Here is a 16729-nt window from a genome sequence, read left to right on the forward strand (position 1 = left end):
GATGATGATGAATGGATGGATGGATTTTAGGTTGATTCGTTCTTTCTGGAGAAGGATTTCCCTGTAACCCTAGAAAGCGTGATTCACGTTCAGCCTGTGGACTCACATTCAGCCTAGTGTCTCCACGTTCTCCCCTTGCAGCGATGTCCTGCCCACCCCACAGCCACTATGAGGTATGTGCGGACACCTGTGCCAACGCCTGCCCCGGCCTGGCGGAGGTCGCGCAGTGCCCCAGCACCTGCACCGAAGGCTGTGAGTGTGACGCTGGCTACCTGTTCAACGGCGAGAGCTGTATCCAGGAGGACCAGTGCGGCTGCTATGACAACGGACGCAGCTACAAGGTGGGTATCAGTCCTGATACATCAGCGTTCAGAATCTTCTTTTCATTTGTGATCTCAGGTCTTAAAGGGTTAAGCCTGTGTCTGGCTGGGTTTTTGCTAGGGAGCCTCATTAGACCACCAGGGACACCGTGACTGTCTATAGAGCAGTGGTCATCACTCCTGGTTCTGGAGAGCTGCAGGGTGTGCTGGCTTTTGTTCTTTCTCAGCACTGAGGACCACTGCAATGTGGATCCAGGGTGTGTGAGTCATGTGATCACTGTTGTTCTTGTGCGGGTTGCCTCAGGCAGGGGAGGTGGTGTACGATGACGACTGCAAGCAGAAGTGCACGTGCGACGCCCTTAAAGGTCTGACCTGCCAGGCTCACACCTGCCCCAGCGGAACCAAGTGTCTGGTCAGGAAGGGGGTGAAGGCATGCTTCAATACAGGCAAGATCCCCCGCTCGTACACTCCGTCATACATCCATACGTCCATACGTCCTGACCCTGCATCATATTAACAGTTCAGCACTCATAGTCATGGGCGTGCATTGGAGGTTGCAGGTGCAAGTCCTATGTGGTCGTACTGCTGTGGCACTCTTCAGCGAGGAGCATAACCTGAATAGTGTCTGTCAATATTTACCTGTATGAATGAAATATTTCTACAAAATTCAATCAGTTTAAGGACATTAGATACACAAATGTAGAATGTTCTATTGAGGTCTAACCGCAACTTCAATGCAAATGAAAGTTTTGAAACTGAAGTGCTGTGTTTCTAGTGGAGGGAAAACCTGTCTAGGCATGTGCATGAGCTATTTTAATGAAGTTTTTTTTTTTTTAAATGGCTCAAGATCGTAGGATTTATTTGGCCCTGTTGAATGCACTCATACATAAGGGTGAATTTTAAAAGGCTCTTTACAAAATTAATCACAATTATATGCATTCTGAAATACTCACAAATTTAGAGAGGGTTTTCCTGTATTACTGCTGTAGTGAGCTTCACCTATATTATTTACCCTATCATGCATTTTTATTTGTTTTTGTGTTTTGTTTGAGTAAGACTAACATTGAGCATTAAGGTACTTAGTGATGGGATTCTCTGCTTGACTTTTAAACATCTTGTAAAGAGCCCTTTGGCGATTGTATCAGACATCTTGACTGAAGCACAGCATAAGCAAAGCCCTGCACATGTGATATAAATCGTGTAAACATCCATTATTTTAATAGTTCATTTTAATCTTTCATTTTTTTCATTTTAGTAGCCTTGTCTTTGTGTGCTATCTGAGATTTGACACTTGTCTTGATTATGTCGTGATAATGTGTCAGCGTTTCGAAATTAGTACGAAAGTGTTGTCAGACACCGATTACCCCTGCTATTGTCAAGAGGACTGGTTCAGTGCTCAGTAGACTGTACAGTTGTGTGCAAAATAAATCATCAAATGATTTAAAAAGATAATGAAATGATTAAAAATGTGTCAGAAAAGCTGCAGCTCCCCGAGACCTGATCTGTGTATTAAATATTTAACGAGCAGAACGAGAAGAGACTCGCTTTTTTCTCTCAATGTATGTGGCGCCAGCTTCCGAATGTTTCACTGTATTCATTCCTAACAAATGGCCGAAGGCTGAAAACGCGCGATCTGGCGTAAAGGTGGTAATCTCTCTCTCAGATCCCTGCAAGGACGCCAAGTGCCGGGTGAAGGAGACGTGCCGGGTGGAGAAGGGCGAGGCCGTGTGCGTGCCCCAGTACCACGGGACGTGCTGGGCCTGGGGCGACCCCCACTACCACACCTTCGACGGGCTCAACTTTGACTTCCAGGGCACCTGCAAGTACACCGTCTCGCAGACCTGCGGGGCCAACGCGGCCGGCCTGGTGCCCTTCTCCATCCAGGAGCGCAACGACAACCGCGGCAGCACCGCCGTCTCCTTCGTCAGGGAGGTGGACGTCACCGTCTACGGCTACACCTTCACCCTGGTCAAGCACCAGTACGGCCGAGTCATGGTAAGGGCGAGAGACACGACGCCCTCTGACGTGATTATTCCGGGAATAATGGCTGCCTTCAAAACCACATACCTGGAATACTACTCGTACTGTATTGCAATGTAAATCAGCCTGAGATTCAGTATGAGTAGTGTGTTAGTATGCGGTTTTGAACACGCAAGTCTTCCCACCCTATGAATGTGTCGAGAAGGCCTGCTGGGATTTGGATTTATTGCTGAACGTTTTCTCCTGGTTTCAGCCATTTCAACTCTTTGATAGGTATGTTCATGATGTATGGAAGTCTTCTGTGTTTGGTTCACACACGTAGCATCTGAAAATTAAGGTGTATTTTGCTCTAATCAAGAAAAAAGTGTAGATCAATATAAAAAATGACAATAATAATAATAATTCAGACAATGAATTAATGAAAAGTTCATTATTATTGAGAATGTCTATTGATTGTTCATACCTTTGATCAATCAGCACCTGGAAATGGGATAAATGGCAATGTTAAAGCATTACGCTACAGGCCTGCCATAGCAGGTTTTTACTACTTCTAGTAGTTATGTACAGGTCACAGGTGAATGAATCCAGTCAAGAATGCATGTTCATTTAATGCACTTGTTTTTAGAAATGCATAGGCTTGATTTTATTTATATTTTAGTTGTGCAGTTTGTTTTGGAAAATGAACATCCTGTCCAAATATGCATGAACATAAATGTTTGACTGGAACAAATCCAAAAATCCCTTTCAACTGGTTTTAATGTTTTAGAAGGCAGTTTTCTTTGGGATATCTCTGAACACTTGAGCACTTGTATTCCTTTCATTCAGGGTCTAAAGTAATTCACATTTTTTAGAGATATAATTTATTCAGACAGAATATGTCTGACTACTAGAGGAGACGAGTGGCTTCAATATTCTCAGCTTTCGTTATTAATTTATAAGACATTTCCCTCGTTTATAACATAAGGTTTTCTCAACTTTGCTTATTAATCTATAGCACATTCCCCTTGTTTATAACATAAGGTCATAATGTCTTCTTTCCAATACTAACAGTAAGAGTTTAATTTCTAATATTTATAAAATGCCATATATTTTTAAGCCTTGTGAGGTAACTGACAGTTTTCTTTTCTGTTAATACAACACAACTAAACTGACTTTTTCTGTCTGTGCTTGACGTAATGGGTAATGTGTAGTCTGAGATAAATCTTTGTCTGTTGATTTCTGTGTTTGTGGAACAGCTCTCTCTTGTAAAAGAGGTCTTGATCTCAATGAGACCATTCATTTAAATAAAGGAATAATAAAGAATCATAAAGAAATATGAGTTGAGTTTGAAGGAACGTGGCAACCCTGTGTGTCTCCCAGCTGGATAACGAGGTGCAGAACCTGCCCCTCCAAATGGACCGGGACCTGGTGACGGTGACCCAGCGCGGGCGCACGGCGGTTCTGCAGACCAACTTCGGGCTGCGCGTCACCTACGACTGGAACTGGAAGCTGGTCATCGAGCTCCCCAGCAGCTACTACGACAGCGTGTGCGGCCTGTGCGGGAACTTCAACGGCGACCGCAAGGACGAGCTGCGCAACCCCGCCGGCAAGCCCGTGGCCTCCGTCATCGACTGGGGCAAGAGCTGGAGGGTGCCCGACCCCCAGGACCCCAACTGCTGGGACCAGTGCCAGGCGGGCTGCCCCACCTGCAACCAGAACCAGCGCAAGCTCTACGAGACGGAGGCGCTCTGCGGCGCGCTCACCAACAAGGTGGATGGCGCGTTCAAGAGCTGCCACGACAAGCTGGACCCGCGGGCCTTCATGGAGAACTGCGTCTACGACATGTGCCTGCACAAGGGCGATAAGAAGATGCTGTGCCAAGCGCTGGAGTCCTACAGCGAGATGTGTCTGCAGGAGGGGGTCGTCATCAAGGGCTGGAGGACCAAGTTCGGCTGCCGTGAGTGCTGGGGCGTCTGGGGACACTTTATTTGAACGTCTCGCCATAAGGCTGACATAACACTCTCATACAAATGGCATAACAGCTGATGTCAGGTTATGTGTAATGTTATAAATCCGTCATAATTTTATCTGTAAATTTCAACATCAACAACGTTAATCAACATCCTTCTTAACATTTACCGATAAAAGTATAAGTTTTATGTCATTTGACATCAACTGACATCAGCTGTAATGCTTTCTTGTGACAGCTGTTGTGTCATGTGTATAACAGTGTTATGTCAGCCTTGTGGCGAGGGGTTCAAGTGCAGTGTCGTCAATTATTCATATGGGGGGTAATACAGGAAGACTGTCCACATTCAGTTTGAGTATTTGTAGCACAAACTCAACTAAAAGCTTTTGGATTGGAATGAGAGCCAGTTTTTCTTTCATTGCTCCATTCAACGGAGAAGTGAAATGTAGGATGGTTGTTTTCCTTTTTAATGTCAGTCCTTGAAATGGTACACAGAAGGTTTTAGTTACTACTTATTTGGAGCAGAATGCCTTTTGGAAGAAAGTGATATATTCAGAAATGTTGGCAGTAATATCCACATTTATCTCTGATAGCTGGCATGTTGACCTTCTGTCATCTCAAATATCTGCTCTCTGAAGATTTTTAATTGAATTTATTGGTTGTATTTTTTACTGGACTGAGTTAATGTGGGATTTACCCCACCTGGTGTCCTAATCCCAGCAGGGCATGAAATGAAGCTTTTTCACCCACTGTCTAGAGTCGATTCTAAAATGTCATCCATTTTCAACAATTAACAGCCACGCCACCTTTGACAAAGTAACGCAACCTGGCCGGTTACCTGCCAAAATGGCTGCTAGAGTAGGAAATCATCCCAGCCACAATCAAAACGGCGGGTGTAAATCCCATCCGCTGAAGTGTGTGCTCCTTGTTCCCGCAGCCATGAGCTGCCAGCCCCACAGTCACTACGAGGAGTGCGCCAGCCCCTGCCCGCTGACCTGCCCGTTCACGGACGGCGACCGCCCGGCCTGCAAGGCGCTGTGCTCGGAGGGCTGCGCGTGCGACAAGGGCTACGCCCTGAGCGCGGGGAAGTGCGTGCCCGAGAAGGCGTGCGGCTGCTCCTACCAGGGCCGCTACTACGAGCCGGGGCAGAGCTTCTGGGCCGATGGGGGCTGCCACCAGCTGTGCGTGTGCGACGCCGCCCTGCGCATGGTGGTGTGTCGCCCCGAGGGCTGCAAGGCCACGGAGCGCTGCGCGCTGGAGGGCGGGGTGCGGGCCTGCCGCCCCCTCAGCTACTCCACCTGCTCGGCCGCCGGGGACCCCCACTACCTCACCTTCGACGGGCGCCGCTTCAACTTCCAGGGCACCTGCGTGTACCAGCTGGCGGCGCTGTGCTCCAAGGACCCCAGCCTGGCCGCGTTCGAGGTGACGGTGCAGAACGACCACCGCGGGAGCAAGGCCGTGTCCTACACCAAGGTGGTGACGGTGAAGGTGTACGGCGTCACCGTCACCATCAGCAAGGACTACCGCTTCAAGATCCTGGTGAGAGAGCCTTTCTGTGTCTGCTACCTACTTAACCTCCTCTAATCGATCACAGGTTCCGCCATTTTCTCCTAATTACAAAATCGCTGAGGCTACACTTGTTTTGCGAGACTCATTTGAATGGTCTGTTAAGAGGCACCTCAGGGGGGTTGCTTTGGCTGATAATTATTTAAATGGAATCTCCAGGGGTCTGGCCAAATGGAAGCAGCTGCTGAAATATTAAAATGATTAATTTGCACCTTTTTTTAAGGGCCGAACAGCTTCATCTGCTCTGTGCTCTGTGCAGACTGTTAAAAAGGGAGTGTTGAAACATTTAAACGTTTTCGGCTCTTTGGTGGTCCTTTTTAATCTGCGATGGTCTCTTACCACACAAACTCCAGCCGTTCTGTGGTTTTGTTACGGCGGGAGGTGAGAGGCAGAGTGACTAGTGAAGCGTGTAGTGACTAATGTAACCAGGCCTGGGTCAGCTGCACATTGCAACACTTCATCTCTCCAGCTTCCTGCAGAGCACCCCTGCAGACCCCTGATCATTTCTAACCGTGCCATTAACCAAAACACGCCTTGCTTGAAAGAAGAATTTTGTTTTTAATGTTTGTGAAAATCTTTTTTTTTCAACTGTCGTCAGATTAATAGTAATAGTCAGATTAATTTTTTCCTGATTTACAGTCGTAGTTTGTTCTTTGACCTTGGTATGCGCTTTGTTGAACATCTCTTTGGATAAAACCATCTGCTAAATGTAATGTAATGTAGTGTAGTGAGGACAGATTGTCTCCCTCTTTCTCTCTCTCTCTCTCTGTGACCAGGTGGATGGGCAGTTCACCTCCATGCCCTTCCAGTTTGACGGCGAGAGGCTCCAGGTGTTCCGCAGCGGCTGGACCGCCGTGCTGGAGACCGCGTTCGGCATGCGTGTCACTTTCGACTGGAACAGCGTGGTGACGGTCACCCTCCCCAACACCTACCAGGGCGCCGTCTGTGGCCTGTGCGGCAACTACAACCGTAATCCCGGCGACGACGGCACACTGCGCGATGGGAAGGCGGCGGGGAGCGAGGCCCAGCTGGGGGAGAGCTGGAGGGTGGGCACGGTCCCTGGCTGTGTCTCCGGCTGCACGGGGCCCCTCTGCCAGGCCTGCTCCGGCTCCCAGCTCCAGCCCTACCGTGCCCAGCGCTACTGCGGCATCATCGCCGACAAGGCCGGGCCCTTCCGTGACTGTCACGCCCGCCTGGACCCCGCCCCGTTCCTGGAGGACTGCGCCTACGATGCCTGCCACTTCAAGGGCCGCCATAGCGCCGTCTGCCAGGCGATCGCCGCGTACGTGGAGCGGTGTCAGAGCATGGGCGTGGCCGTGCGCTCCTGGAGGAGCGACTCCTTCTGCCGTGAGTCTGCTGCCGTACCCCGTCTGGCCAGCAGTGGGCTCCCACACTGCACTGAGGCGCTTTCTTTAAGCCTTTCAGTCCAATATCAAGTATGTGCCGTAGCACAATATGTGCCGACCAGATCCTAAGGGGTTTTGGCTTTGGTTGCGAAAATGTAGAAAGTTAAGTAACATTTAGGAGGGTTTTAATAGGGCTCAAAGCAATATTGTAGCAGTCAGTTTGATTGGATGGAAAGGTACAAGGTCGAGTGTGCCATTTGCATTTTACAGTGGTTATGCTTGAATGCCATATGGTGCTCTTGAGACTGAGAGTTATGAAAGTGTTCTGAATAAATCCTGACCTCTTATATTCAAGTAATAATCAGTAGATATAATATTCATGGATATTCATTTTCCGATAATATATTTAGCATTCTCGTTTTGAGAATCTTTGAGAATTTTCGTTGCTCTCCTGATTTTAAGCCATGTAAGTTCAGAGATATTTGCACTTATTCTCTGCTGAATGACCTTTAACCTTTGTGTCCCCCTGCTGAAACCAATTAGCTTTTTTTAAGGGTTAAAAACAACACACATTAATGTGAAAGTTTTAACATCTGGGGCAGTGTTGTACGCAGAAGAATGACCTGTGACCTTTGACCTCATGCAGCGGCCTCCTGCCCCAAGAACAGCCATTACCACCTCTGCTCCCCGGGCTGCGCCACCACCTGCGCCGGCACACCCACGCGCTGCTCCCTGCCCTGCCGGGAGGGCTGCCGCTGCGACGAGGGCCATATCCTGAGCGGGGACGCCTGCGTGCCACTGGCAGAGTGCGGCTGCACCTATGGGGGGCGCTACTACAAGAAGTGCGAGGTCTTCTACCCTCGCGGCCAGTGCCAGGAGCGGTGCAAGTGCGGCGAGAACGGCGCCATCCAGTGCGACAAGTTCAAGTGTGCCGCGGGCGAGGCCTGCAAGGTTGTGGGCGGGGTGGGCGGGTGCCACCCCGAGGGGGAGGGGAAGTGCGTGGCCTCTGGAGACCCCCACTACATCTCCTTCGACGGGCGCCGCTTCGACTTCCAGGTACGAGAGTTGGGGTCGGGTTTGCTATGCTCCAGCCTTGGCCAGTCATTGCTGGAATAGACTTCATTAGAGTCCGAAAGCACCGTGTGGCTGCTGGTAACTCCATCTGGGATTCTGAGCTGGTCTTGGTCATAGCCGGCTCTGTTTCACAAAGCAGGACTACTGAGGCTGGATAACTGTGCTGAGTAAAACCCAGAGCAGGGACTAAAGTAAACACAGGTGTTACAGTTGCAGTTATTGAGCGAACTCCACTTAAACTAGGTTGACCAGCTAGTTTTAGCCAGCTAGTTTAAAGTGGAGTTTTCAGCAGGAATCGTAGGCTCCTGCACCAGAATCTCAGGCCTCTTATGCAGGTCCTCAGTTCTGTACTGGTCTAACGAGCCGTTGAAAAGAGAAAGATAACTAAGCCTCATCTCTGCAGGCCCGGAGAGGTGGAACTGCCTGGACACATCAGAGCTGCATATACATCTGCTTTCAGTCTTTCTTAAATGCATGCTGCAGATTACATTATTGACGACAGGATTATTGATTATTGACTGCTTTTGCGATGCACAGTAGTGCAGAAACCAAATCGTGATCGGGTCACCTGCTTTGTTTCTTGGGGTGTGTCACTGAATTGAGGGCAGCTGAAATATTTCAGGACGTTGCTACGGGACGCAGGCTGTTATTTTAACCCGGTCGTTGGCCTTCCCCCGCTCCCAGGGCACCTGCGTCTACACCCTGGCCGAGGTGTGTGACACAGACGGGAGAAGGCTGGTCCCCTTCGTGGTGCAGGAGAGCAACGAGAAGTACGGCAACGGCAGGGTGGCCGTCACCAAGGAGGTGTCGGTGGTGGTCTACAGCTACGTCATCACCATCAAGCAGGGCATGAGCTGGAGAGTCATCGTGAGTTACTCGTGTCTTGAAAGGGGATCGACAACCCCACTCAAAACCGTGTGTTCTGTCCTACCTGTAAAATAGCTGACATGACCTGTCAAAATAAACCCCTCAGAAAAATCGGTAACACTTTACTCCAACCCCTCGGCAAAAGGCTGACGTAACACTGTCATACACGTGACATAGCGGCTGTCACGAGGTGGCATAACAGATGATGTCAGTTGATGTACAATGATATAGACCTGTCAGACTGTTTTGAATAGATGTTAACATCTATGCATCTATATCGACTATCCTCTTCTCTTATTGTACAAGTTGTCTTATGAATTGGAGAATACTGTAATGGTGACTAATCAGTTCTTCTCCAATATTGCTCTGGTTTGATTGTCACAATCACAATAGCTAAGACATAACTAGTATTTAGTCTTGTCAGCTCCAGGCCAAATAATATGTGCATACAATACAAATTGACATAATTCAAGACTGCACTAAATCTCCACTATTCCCTTCAGTTGAAGAACGTGTATGTTCTTGTGGGGTAAAGTTTTACATGTGACACACAGTAGAAGTGAGAGAAATCGTTTTAAAGTGAGGAGCAACATCAGGAATAACTGAAGTTCCCCTTTAGCCATATACTGAAAAATAATAGATAATATATTAACATATTCACTTCTTATTTCAGGAAGTGCTGTTCATTTTTAAATGTGAGAGTGGTACAAGCCTATTTTCAGAAGAAAACGTGATTAAAGTAAAATCCAAATTGCCGAAAACACGAGCCCTCAGGACAGGCTTTTAAGAGGGCCGTAATGCGTTTTATTTTCAAATAAAGCTGGAATCATTTCTGAAACCCTTTAATCACATTCACACTCTTGTCTGCAGTGCGCCTGATACAGGGTGCAGACACCAGACCAGAGACTAGAATAATAACTACTGCGATTTTATAGTTCCCATGGTTTCCACCTAATTGGCCGAGTGAGTGATACTATGCGTGAATGGAGCCTAACAATGGCTAATGATATAAGTGATGTGTGCATTCAGCCCAACTTTGGCTTTTAGGTGATATGTGAATTTAGCCTAACATGCCTTATGGGGCGACATTGGTACGATTCCTACCCTGGGCATGTGGAAGTGTCCCTGAGCAAGACACCTAACCCCCAAATGCTCCTGACAAGCTGGTTGGGGCCTTGCAAGCCAGCCAATCGCCGTTGGTGTGTGATTGTGAGTGTGTGTATGAATGGGTGAATGTGAAGTATCAATTGTGCAGCGCTTTGGATAAAGGCGCAATATAAATGCCAACCATTATATATTATATGTGAATTTGACCCAACATTGGCTTACGATGTAAGCAATATGTAAATTTACCCCAACATTGGAACAACAGGTGCTGTCTGACCTATAGTTCTTCACTAAAACAGCATTAAATAACTTGACACATGCTTGGGAGAGCAAGTAGAGGAAATGGCCACTCCCGTAGATCTGAGTGCAAAAAGATGAAAAATAAATGCAGAGGATGAGCACAGCTGAAGTGCACCGAGTTTTTGAGCCACTGACAAAATATAGTGACCAGGAAAATGTCTGCCATGGCTTCTTTGGATTCAGGCCTGAACAGCTCAGGTTGTTCTCTCTATAAAAGTGAGACTGGAGAGTCTATTGTAGAGTGAAGAGCCTTGTTGACATGATGGCGGTGGCCTTGGTCAGGTTCCTCCGTGAGTGCGCACACGTTTCTGGTTCTGTGTCGGTCCAGGTGGACGACGAGGAGACAAACCTGCCTCTGTATCTGGACGAGGGCCGGATCACGGTGACCCAAGAGGGCCGGAACATCCTGGTGCGCACAGACTTCGGACTGCGGGTTCTGTACGACACCGTGTACTACGTGGAGGTGGTGGTGCCCTCCACCTACAAGGGCAGGATGTGCGGCCTGTGCGGCAACTACAACGGCAACAGCAGGGACGACTTCCGTCTGCCGGACGGCCGCCAGGTGGCCAGCGTGGACGCTTTCGGCAAGGCCTGGACCGCAGACCTGCCGGGGCTGGAGTGCGCGGGCTGCGGGGGGCAGTGTCCCGTCTGCAAGCAGGCCGAGGCGGCCAAGCACAGCAAGCCCGACTCCTGTGGCATCATCAGCTCCAGAACCGGGCCCTTCCGGGCCTGCCACACCAAGGTGGACCCCAAGCCCTACCTGCAGCACTGTGTGTTCGACGTCTGCGCCCTGGACGGTGACCGAGGGACCCTGTGCAAGAGCGTCCAGGCCTACGCCATCGCCTGCCAGCACGCCGGGGCAGAGATCCATGCCTGGAGGACCACCTCCTTCTGCCGTGAGTCTCCCGGGGTCCCATCCCCCGAACCCGCGCGTGCTCTGAGCCGCTGACCAGGGGGCTCTGCAGGGTTCACTAACACTTCACAATGCGGTTACATGAATCGGCATGAACTAACAAATTAACAGACTATCTACTGAGAAAATCATCTGTACAGCATTGTATATGCATTTGTACATCATTCATGTTAACAACAACATTGGTCAACAACATTCATATTGGAATGAAAAAAAATCATTACATCTATTTGTTGATGGTTAACCAATCATGAGTTTGTCCTATGGTTTGCTAATATACAAGTATTCATGCAAGTAAGTTCATGAGTTAGTAGTAAACAAATACATTTAGTAAGGTTAATTTCATGAATAATTTATGTATTTGTACAACAATTCATTCATGTAAACAACTATATTACCAATTGCCAATTTATGCATCCTTGTTGTAAAGGGTGACCTATATTTCTGTGTGTCAGAGCTGGCCATGCTGGTCCATTGTGTAGTTTTTGCTCATTTCCTTTTTTTGGGGGGTGCGGGGTCATTCTGTCTAAAGGATTTCACAATCCACACATGCAGAGTAATGGTTAAATAATACGATTTGGTCAGTCAAGTGAATGGGATTTAGGTTTTTTGAGCACATAATCGGCGTCAGTGAGTTCTGAAACAGAAATCCTGTGATCTTTAATCCCTGTTGAATCAGGGCTATGAATCACAGGAACAGAACTGAATCAGTTTTTCCTCCCGATTAAATAATTAGGAGCCCAAGGGCTCATGAAACCCCAAACGTGATGCGGCCCTGTGGCTCGCCCCTGTCCTGTGGGCAGAAGGGGATCGGACAGCCCTTTCAGTCTGACTCAAAGTCCTGAGGAGCTGTGCTAGGGGCGTGGTACATTCCCCAGAAATCCCTCTCTCCTCCCTGCACAGGCACTGAGGATAATGTGTCTGTGTGGCTGTAATATGGACAGATTAGTGTGGATGAAGAACACTTCAGTAGGCCTAATTACCCATGGCCTTCTGTCTGAAAACTGTAATGTGTGACTTGGTCTTATTGTTTTGTCCAGTGCCACTGACTCTCACTCTTTCTCTCTCTCACCCTCTCTGACTGTCTCTTACACTCTCGCTATGTCTTTCTCTCATGCTTTCTCCTTTCTCTTGGCCTCTTGTCTGTCTCACTTTCTGAACAATCTCTTCCCTCTTTCCCCCCTCTCCCTCCCTCCTCTGCCCTTCTCTCCCCACTCTCCCTCCCTCTCCCTTCCTCCCGCTCTCCCTTTCTCATCCCCTCCATCTCCCCTCCCACCCTCTCCATCCTCTCTCCCCCTCCCTCTCTCTCCCCCTGTCTCTCCCTCCCTCCCTCTCTCTAGCTGCCCCGTGCCCGGCGCACAGTCACTATGAGGTGTGTGCGGACACGTGTGGCACTACCTGTGCCAGCCTGGCTGGCCCTGGCTCCTGCTCCAGCACCTGCTTTGAGGGCTGCCAGTGTGACCCGGGCTTCGTCTCCGACGGCGACAAGTGTGTGTCCATGGATAGCTGCGGGTGCATCCACGAGGGCAGATATATGAAGGTAGATCTCTCTCTCTCTATCCCTCCCTCGCCTCTTCTGTTCCCACCAACTTTTATTGATTGCTTCACTCATCGCTTTTGTGGTCCATCACTCCACAAAGTAACACATTTTACTCAAGTTATAGAAGATAGACAACACTATTCTGTGCTGAGCTAAAGACAGATTACTTAGTAGCTGTTCAGACAGCCAGATTTAATCCTGTTAGCCTGGCCATTTGATGTTGTATTTTAACCCTTTTAATAGTTTTTTGGAATGTTTTTTCCAGAATTCTAAATCAGTGTTCTAGAACTCAATTGCTTTCAATTGCCAGTTGTAATTGTTACATCATCATTAGAATGTTCAGATCAGAACATTCTAATAAGTTGTAGAGCTGTAGAATGCAACTTAACCTCAAAAGGTTTTAAATATAATGGTTATTTATATTATGAATGAAAATGTACTAATATGTTTTTGTTTTGTCTGTCAGTCTGGCCAGTCGGTCGTGAGTAAGGGCTGTGAGTCGGTGTGCACGTGTTACCCCACGGGGGCAGTGCTCTGTAAGAAGCAGCAGTGTGGCATCGGGGAGACGTGCCGCGTGCGGGACGGGGTCCGGGGCTGCCACCCCAAAGAGGGCGACTGCTCCATCAAGCCCGGCGGCCATTTTGGCTCCTTCGACGGCCTGGCGGGGGGCACAGACTGGCACGGGGCCTTCGAGATGGCCTCGCTCTGCGCCCTGCAGTCAGAGCAGTGGTTCCGCGTGGTGGTGGACGTACGGCTGTGTGAGAAGGGGGGGCGGGCCACCGCGGCTGCCGTCTACGTCTTCTTCAAGGACACGGTCGTCTCTGTCAACAACCGGCGGGAGGCCTGGGTGAGTGGGTGTGGGGGCATGGGGGTGGAGAGGGGAACTGCAGCTTTAGGTCATATGTGGAGCAGGGGGAGGGTGATGGCCCTTTTTGTTTTTTTTTATTTTTGCTTAGACCTTTTAAAGAAATCAACAAGCAGGTGCAAAACCAGCAGTGGTGAATTACCTGTGAACCCCCCCTTTCATTTTTTACAAGGCATTTAGCAGACACTCTTATCCAGAGCGACGTACAATGAAGTGCAGATCAAACACAGGAACAAGTGTGAAGAGGACCCGAGAGGACAGTACGGTTCTGAGTCCTAGTGTGACCATACAGATACAATCGGAACCCTTGAAGAATACATCAACTTACAAACTAGCATACCATGGTTGGCAGCTAGAATACTAATATACAGCCCAGAAGACAGTGTGCTGTATATTATCTCTGTGAACGCTGGAGTGTTCTAGAACTCCGCGCTTTCAGTGACCAGCACTGATTGTTACATCAGCGTTAGAATTTTACGTTTGGAACACTCATATTTGTGATCTCACACCTTAAAGGGGCAAGGCTGAATTAAGCCTGGGGTATTGAATGCCGGAGCTCTGATGTCTGCAGTTACGTGACCGCCCTGAGCAGAACCTCACGCATGGTCTCTCCCCGCGCAGGCTAACGGCAGGAAGCTGTCTCTGCCCGGCTCCCCGGCGAAGGACCTGTCCGTGCGCGTGACCGACAGCGCGGTTCTGGTGGAGAGGTGGTCTTCGCTGCGCGTGACGTATTACTTCACCCAGGAGGTGCGGGTCACCGTGGCCGTCCACCTGGCCGGGAAGGTGTGTGGTGCCTGCGGCAACTTCAACGGCAACGCCAAGGACGACCTGACCTCCGCCGCTGGCACCTCCAGCGTCAGCGTGTCCGAGGTGATCGGGTCCTGGCACGCCGGCGATTTCTCCCGCTGGTGAGTGCTCCGCAGGGGCCGGGGGGGTTCCCAAAAATCTTCCCCGGGGGGCTAAGGGGCAGGCCACTCCTGCTGCAGGGCCTGGTTATCTCCACACTATTGTTATTGCTGTGGTGAAGAATCAGAGTCATAACTTCTCATCTCTGCTCAGCGATTCTTTCACTGCAAAGTGCTATAATACATTGCTGTGCTGTTTGTACACTGTTACTGCCTTTGTGTTTGAGAGACAGCACATGCATCTGTCACACTGTGGCCCTTTCCTGTCTGTGACCCTGCCTGGAGTGCCATTTAAGTCAAGCTTCTGCACTGCTGTGATCTGTTCTTGTTTGGGTCAAAGAACCCAGCCGTCACTGGAGAGTGTGAGAGAATGTGCGCAAGTTTGTGGGTGATTGTGTGCTCGTGTGTGCTTGTGTGTGCATGCTTGTGTGTGTGTGTGCGCTTGTGTGTGTGTGTGTTTTGTGTGTGTGCATGTGTGTGCTTGTGTGTGCTTGTGTGTGCATGCTTGTGTGTGTGTGTGTGTGTGTGCTGTGCGTGCTTACAGTACTGCACAAATAAAGGCCGTGTCAAAGGTCCGTTCAGAGCTCTTCATCACGGTCTTTATTCCTGTTCCCCTTTCCTCCAGCGGCCTGTAAGACCAGCATGCACCTGAACTGGAACCTCCCACATTTGACATCACAGACGAAGCCTCCTCATCATAATGTCGCTTTCATCAGAACTGGCTTCCTGTAAAAGTGTAAACCTGTCGCTTGTTCCCTCCAATTTCGTTTCCCTACCTGAGGGCCTTGTTTCTCAACTCTTCTCATCCATCACTATGTACGGAGTGGATGGAGTTGTGTTGTACATTTTTTTTAACTAGGTTTTTTAATTGTATTTGGGTGGGGGGACATGAATCTTTCATTTTCTGCCTGGAATTTATAGAGGTAATAATTTCTTGGATGTTTACTGAAAGTAACAAATAAAGAAGCCATTGAACCAGCTCCTTTTTTATTAGATTTTTTTCTTTGTAAATCACCGAAAATCTGAACCTGTAGGTTTAAATATCAGCATGGTCACTATCCAGACACAAGCCGTACATTTGAATTTTTATATTTTTTCGGAATTTAACATCGAAGAAATGATCTGGAATCGGAAACAAGTATAATGTTAATGATGATGTCTTGTACACGCGCTTATTACAAAATGGAGACTGACCTTCTTATTAACCGTATATGTGGCTTAGACCATGATCTTTGGTAATAGAGCCATAGATTTTCACTTTATTGTGGATGCCTATAAATCTATTTAATCCGATTCAAAGTTTGGTCGCCACAAACTGAACATGAATTGAAATGTGAATGATACCTCCACCTAGTGGACATTTTATAGCAGTGTACATTTACATTACATTTACATTTTAGTCATTTGGCAGACGCCTTTAATCCAAAGCGACTTACAAGTGCATAGGTTCTGTACACAAGACTACTTCCAGACAAATCAGTCCAGCGTTTTTGCTGTTAAGTTCGTAAGTATGGACACTTCACAAGTCGTATCGGTCATTCGGTTATAGATTTGAGTCGTTATTTATAAAATGTCTATAAACTGCCTCTGACGTTATCCCAGGCAGGACACAAAGAAAATCTGACTCAGGCAGTTGGGTTCCCAGTCCAAGAGGCCTGCAGTGTGCTGGTTTTGTTATTCCTTCCAATTTGCAGCCGGTTTAGACCTCGGAAACAAGGTATGTAGGCTCTTTAGTGAATCAAACTTTAGCACTTTCAGCGCAGGAACGGATGAAAAAGAAAAACAGTACACACAGGAAGTGAGGCTCCAGGAAGTGGGTTTGAGATCCCAGGCCTAGGCAAAGCATCTGTGATGAATTGCAGTCTATTCAAGGGTAGTCATATTTAATCTGTGAACAGAGTGTCCATGCACCTATTTCATCAGTAACAATTTATTGGGAAGTTCTTGAAGTTCTATAAAGTTGTGACATCATCACTTGCCTTGCACTACAGGCAGGGG

At 48.4% G+C, this 16729-nt stretch overlaps 1 protein-coding gene across 1 annotated transcript; it reads left to right on the forward strand.

Annotated features, from left to right (window-relative positions):
- The first annotated feature begins 143 nt into the window (after positions 1-143).
- LOC133136396 (IgGFc-binding protein-like) lies at positions 144-15710 on the forward strand. Its single transcript, XM_061253896.1, has 13 exons — positions 144-341; positions 625-766; positions 1984-2315; positions 3660-4236; positions 5186-5787; positions 6591-7161; positions 7807-8216; positions 8919-9101; positions 10837-11404; positions 12762-12961; positions 13428-13808; positions 14448-14734; positions 15357-15710. The coding sequence occupies exons 1-13, from the start codon at positions 144-146 to the stop codon at positions 15364-15366; spliced, it is 4461 nt and encodes a 1486-aa protein (XP_061109880.1). The 3' UTR covers positions 15367-15710.
- The last annotated feature ends 1019 nt before the right edge of the window (positions 15711-16729 follow it).

Source organism: Conger conger, chromosome 1 (assembly GCF_963514075.1).
Source record: "Conger conger chromosome 1, fConCon1.1, whole genome shotgun sequence".
NCBI lineage: Eukaryota > Metazoa > Chordata > Actinopteri > Anguilliformes > Congridae > Conger > Conger conger.

Bases quoted from the DNA above. Each gene is read 5' to 3' on its own strand.
- LOC133136396 (XM_061253896.1), top strand. From the start codon at position 144: ATGTCCTGCCCACCCCACAGCCACTATGAGGTATGTGCGGACACCTGT. The intron at 342-624 runs GTGGGTATCAGT...GGGTTGCCTCAG, and splicing joins ACAACGGACGCAGCTACAAG to GCAGGGGAGGTGGTGTACGA. The intron at 9,102-10,836 runs GTGAGTTACTCG...GTGTCGGTCCAG, and splicing joins GCATGAGCTGGAGAGTCATC to GTGGACGACGAGGAGACAAA.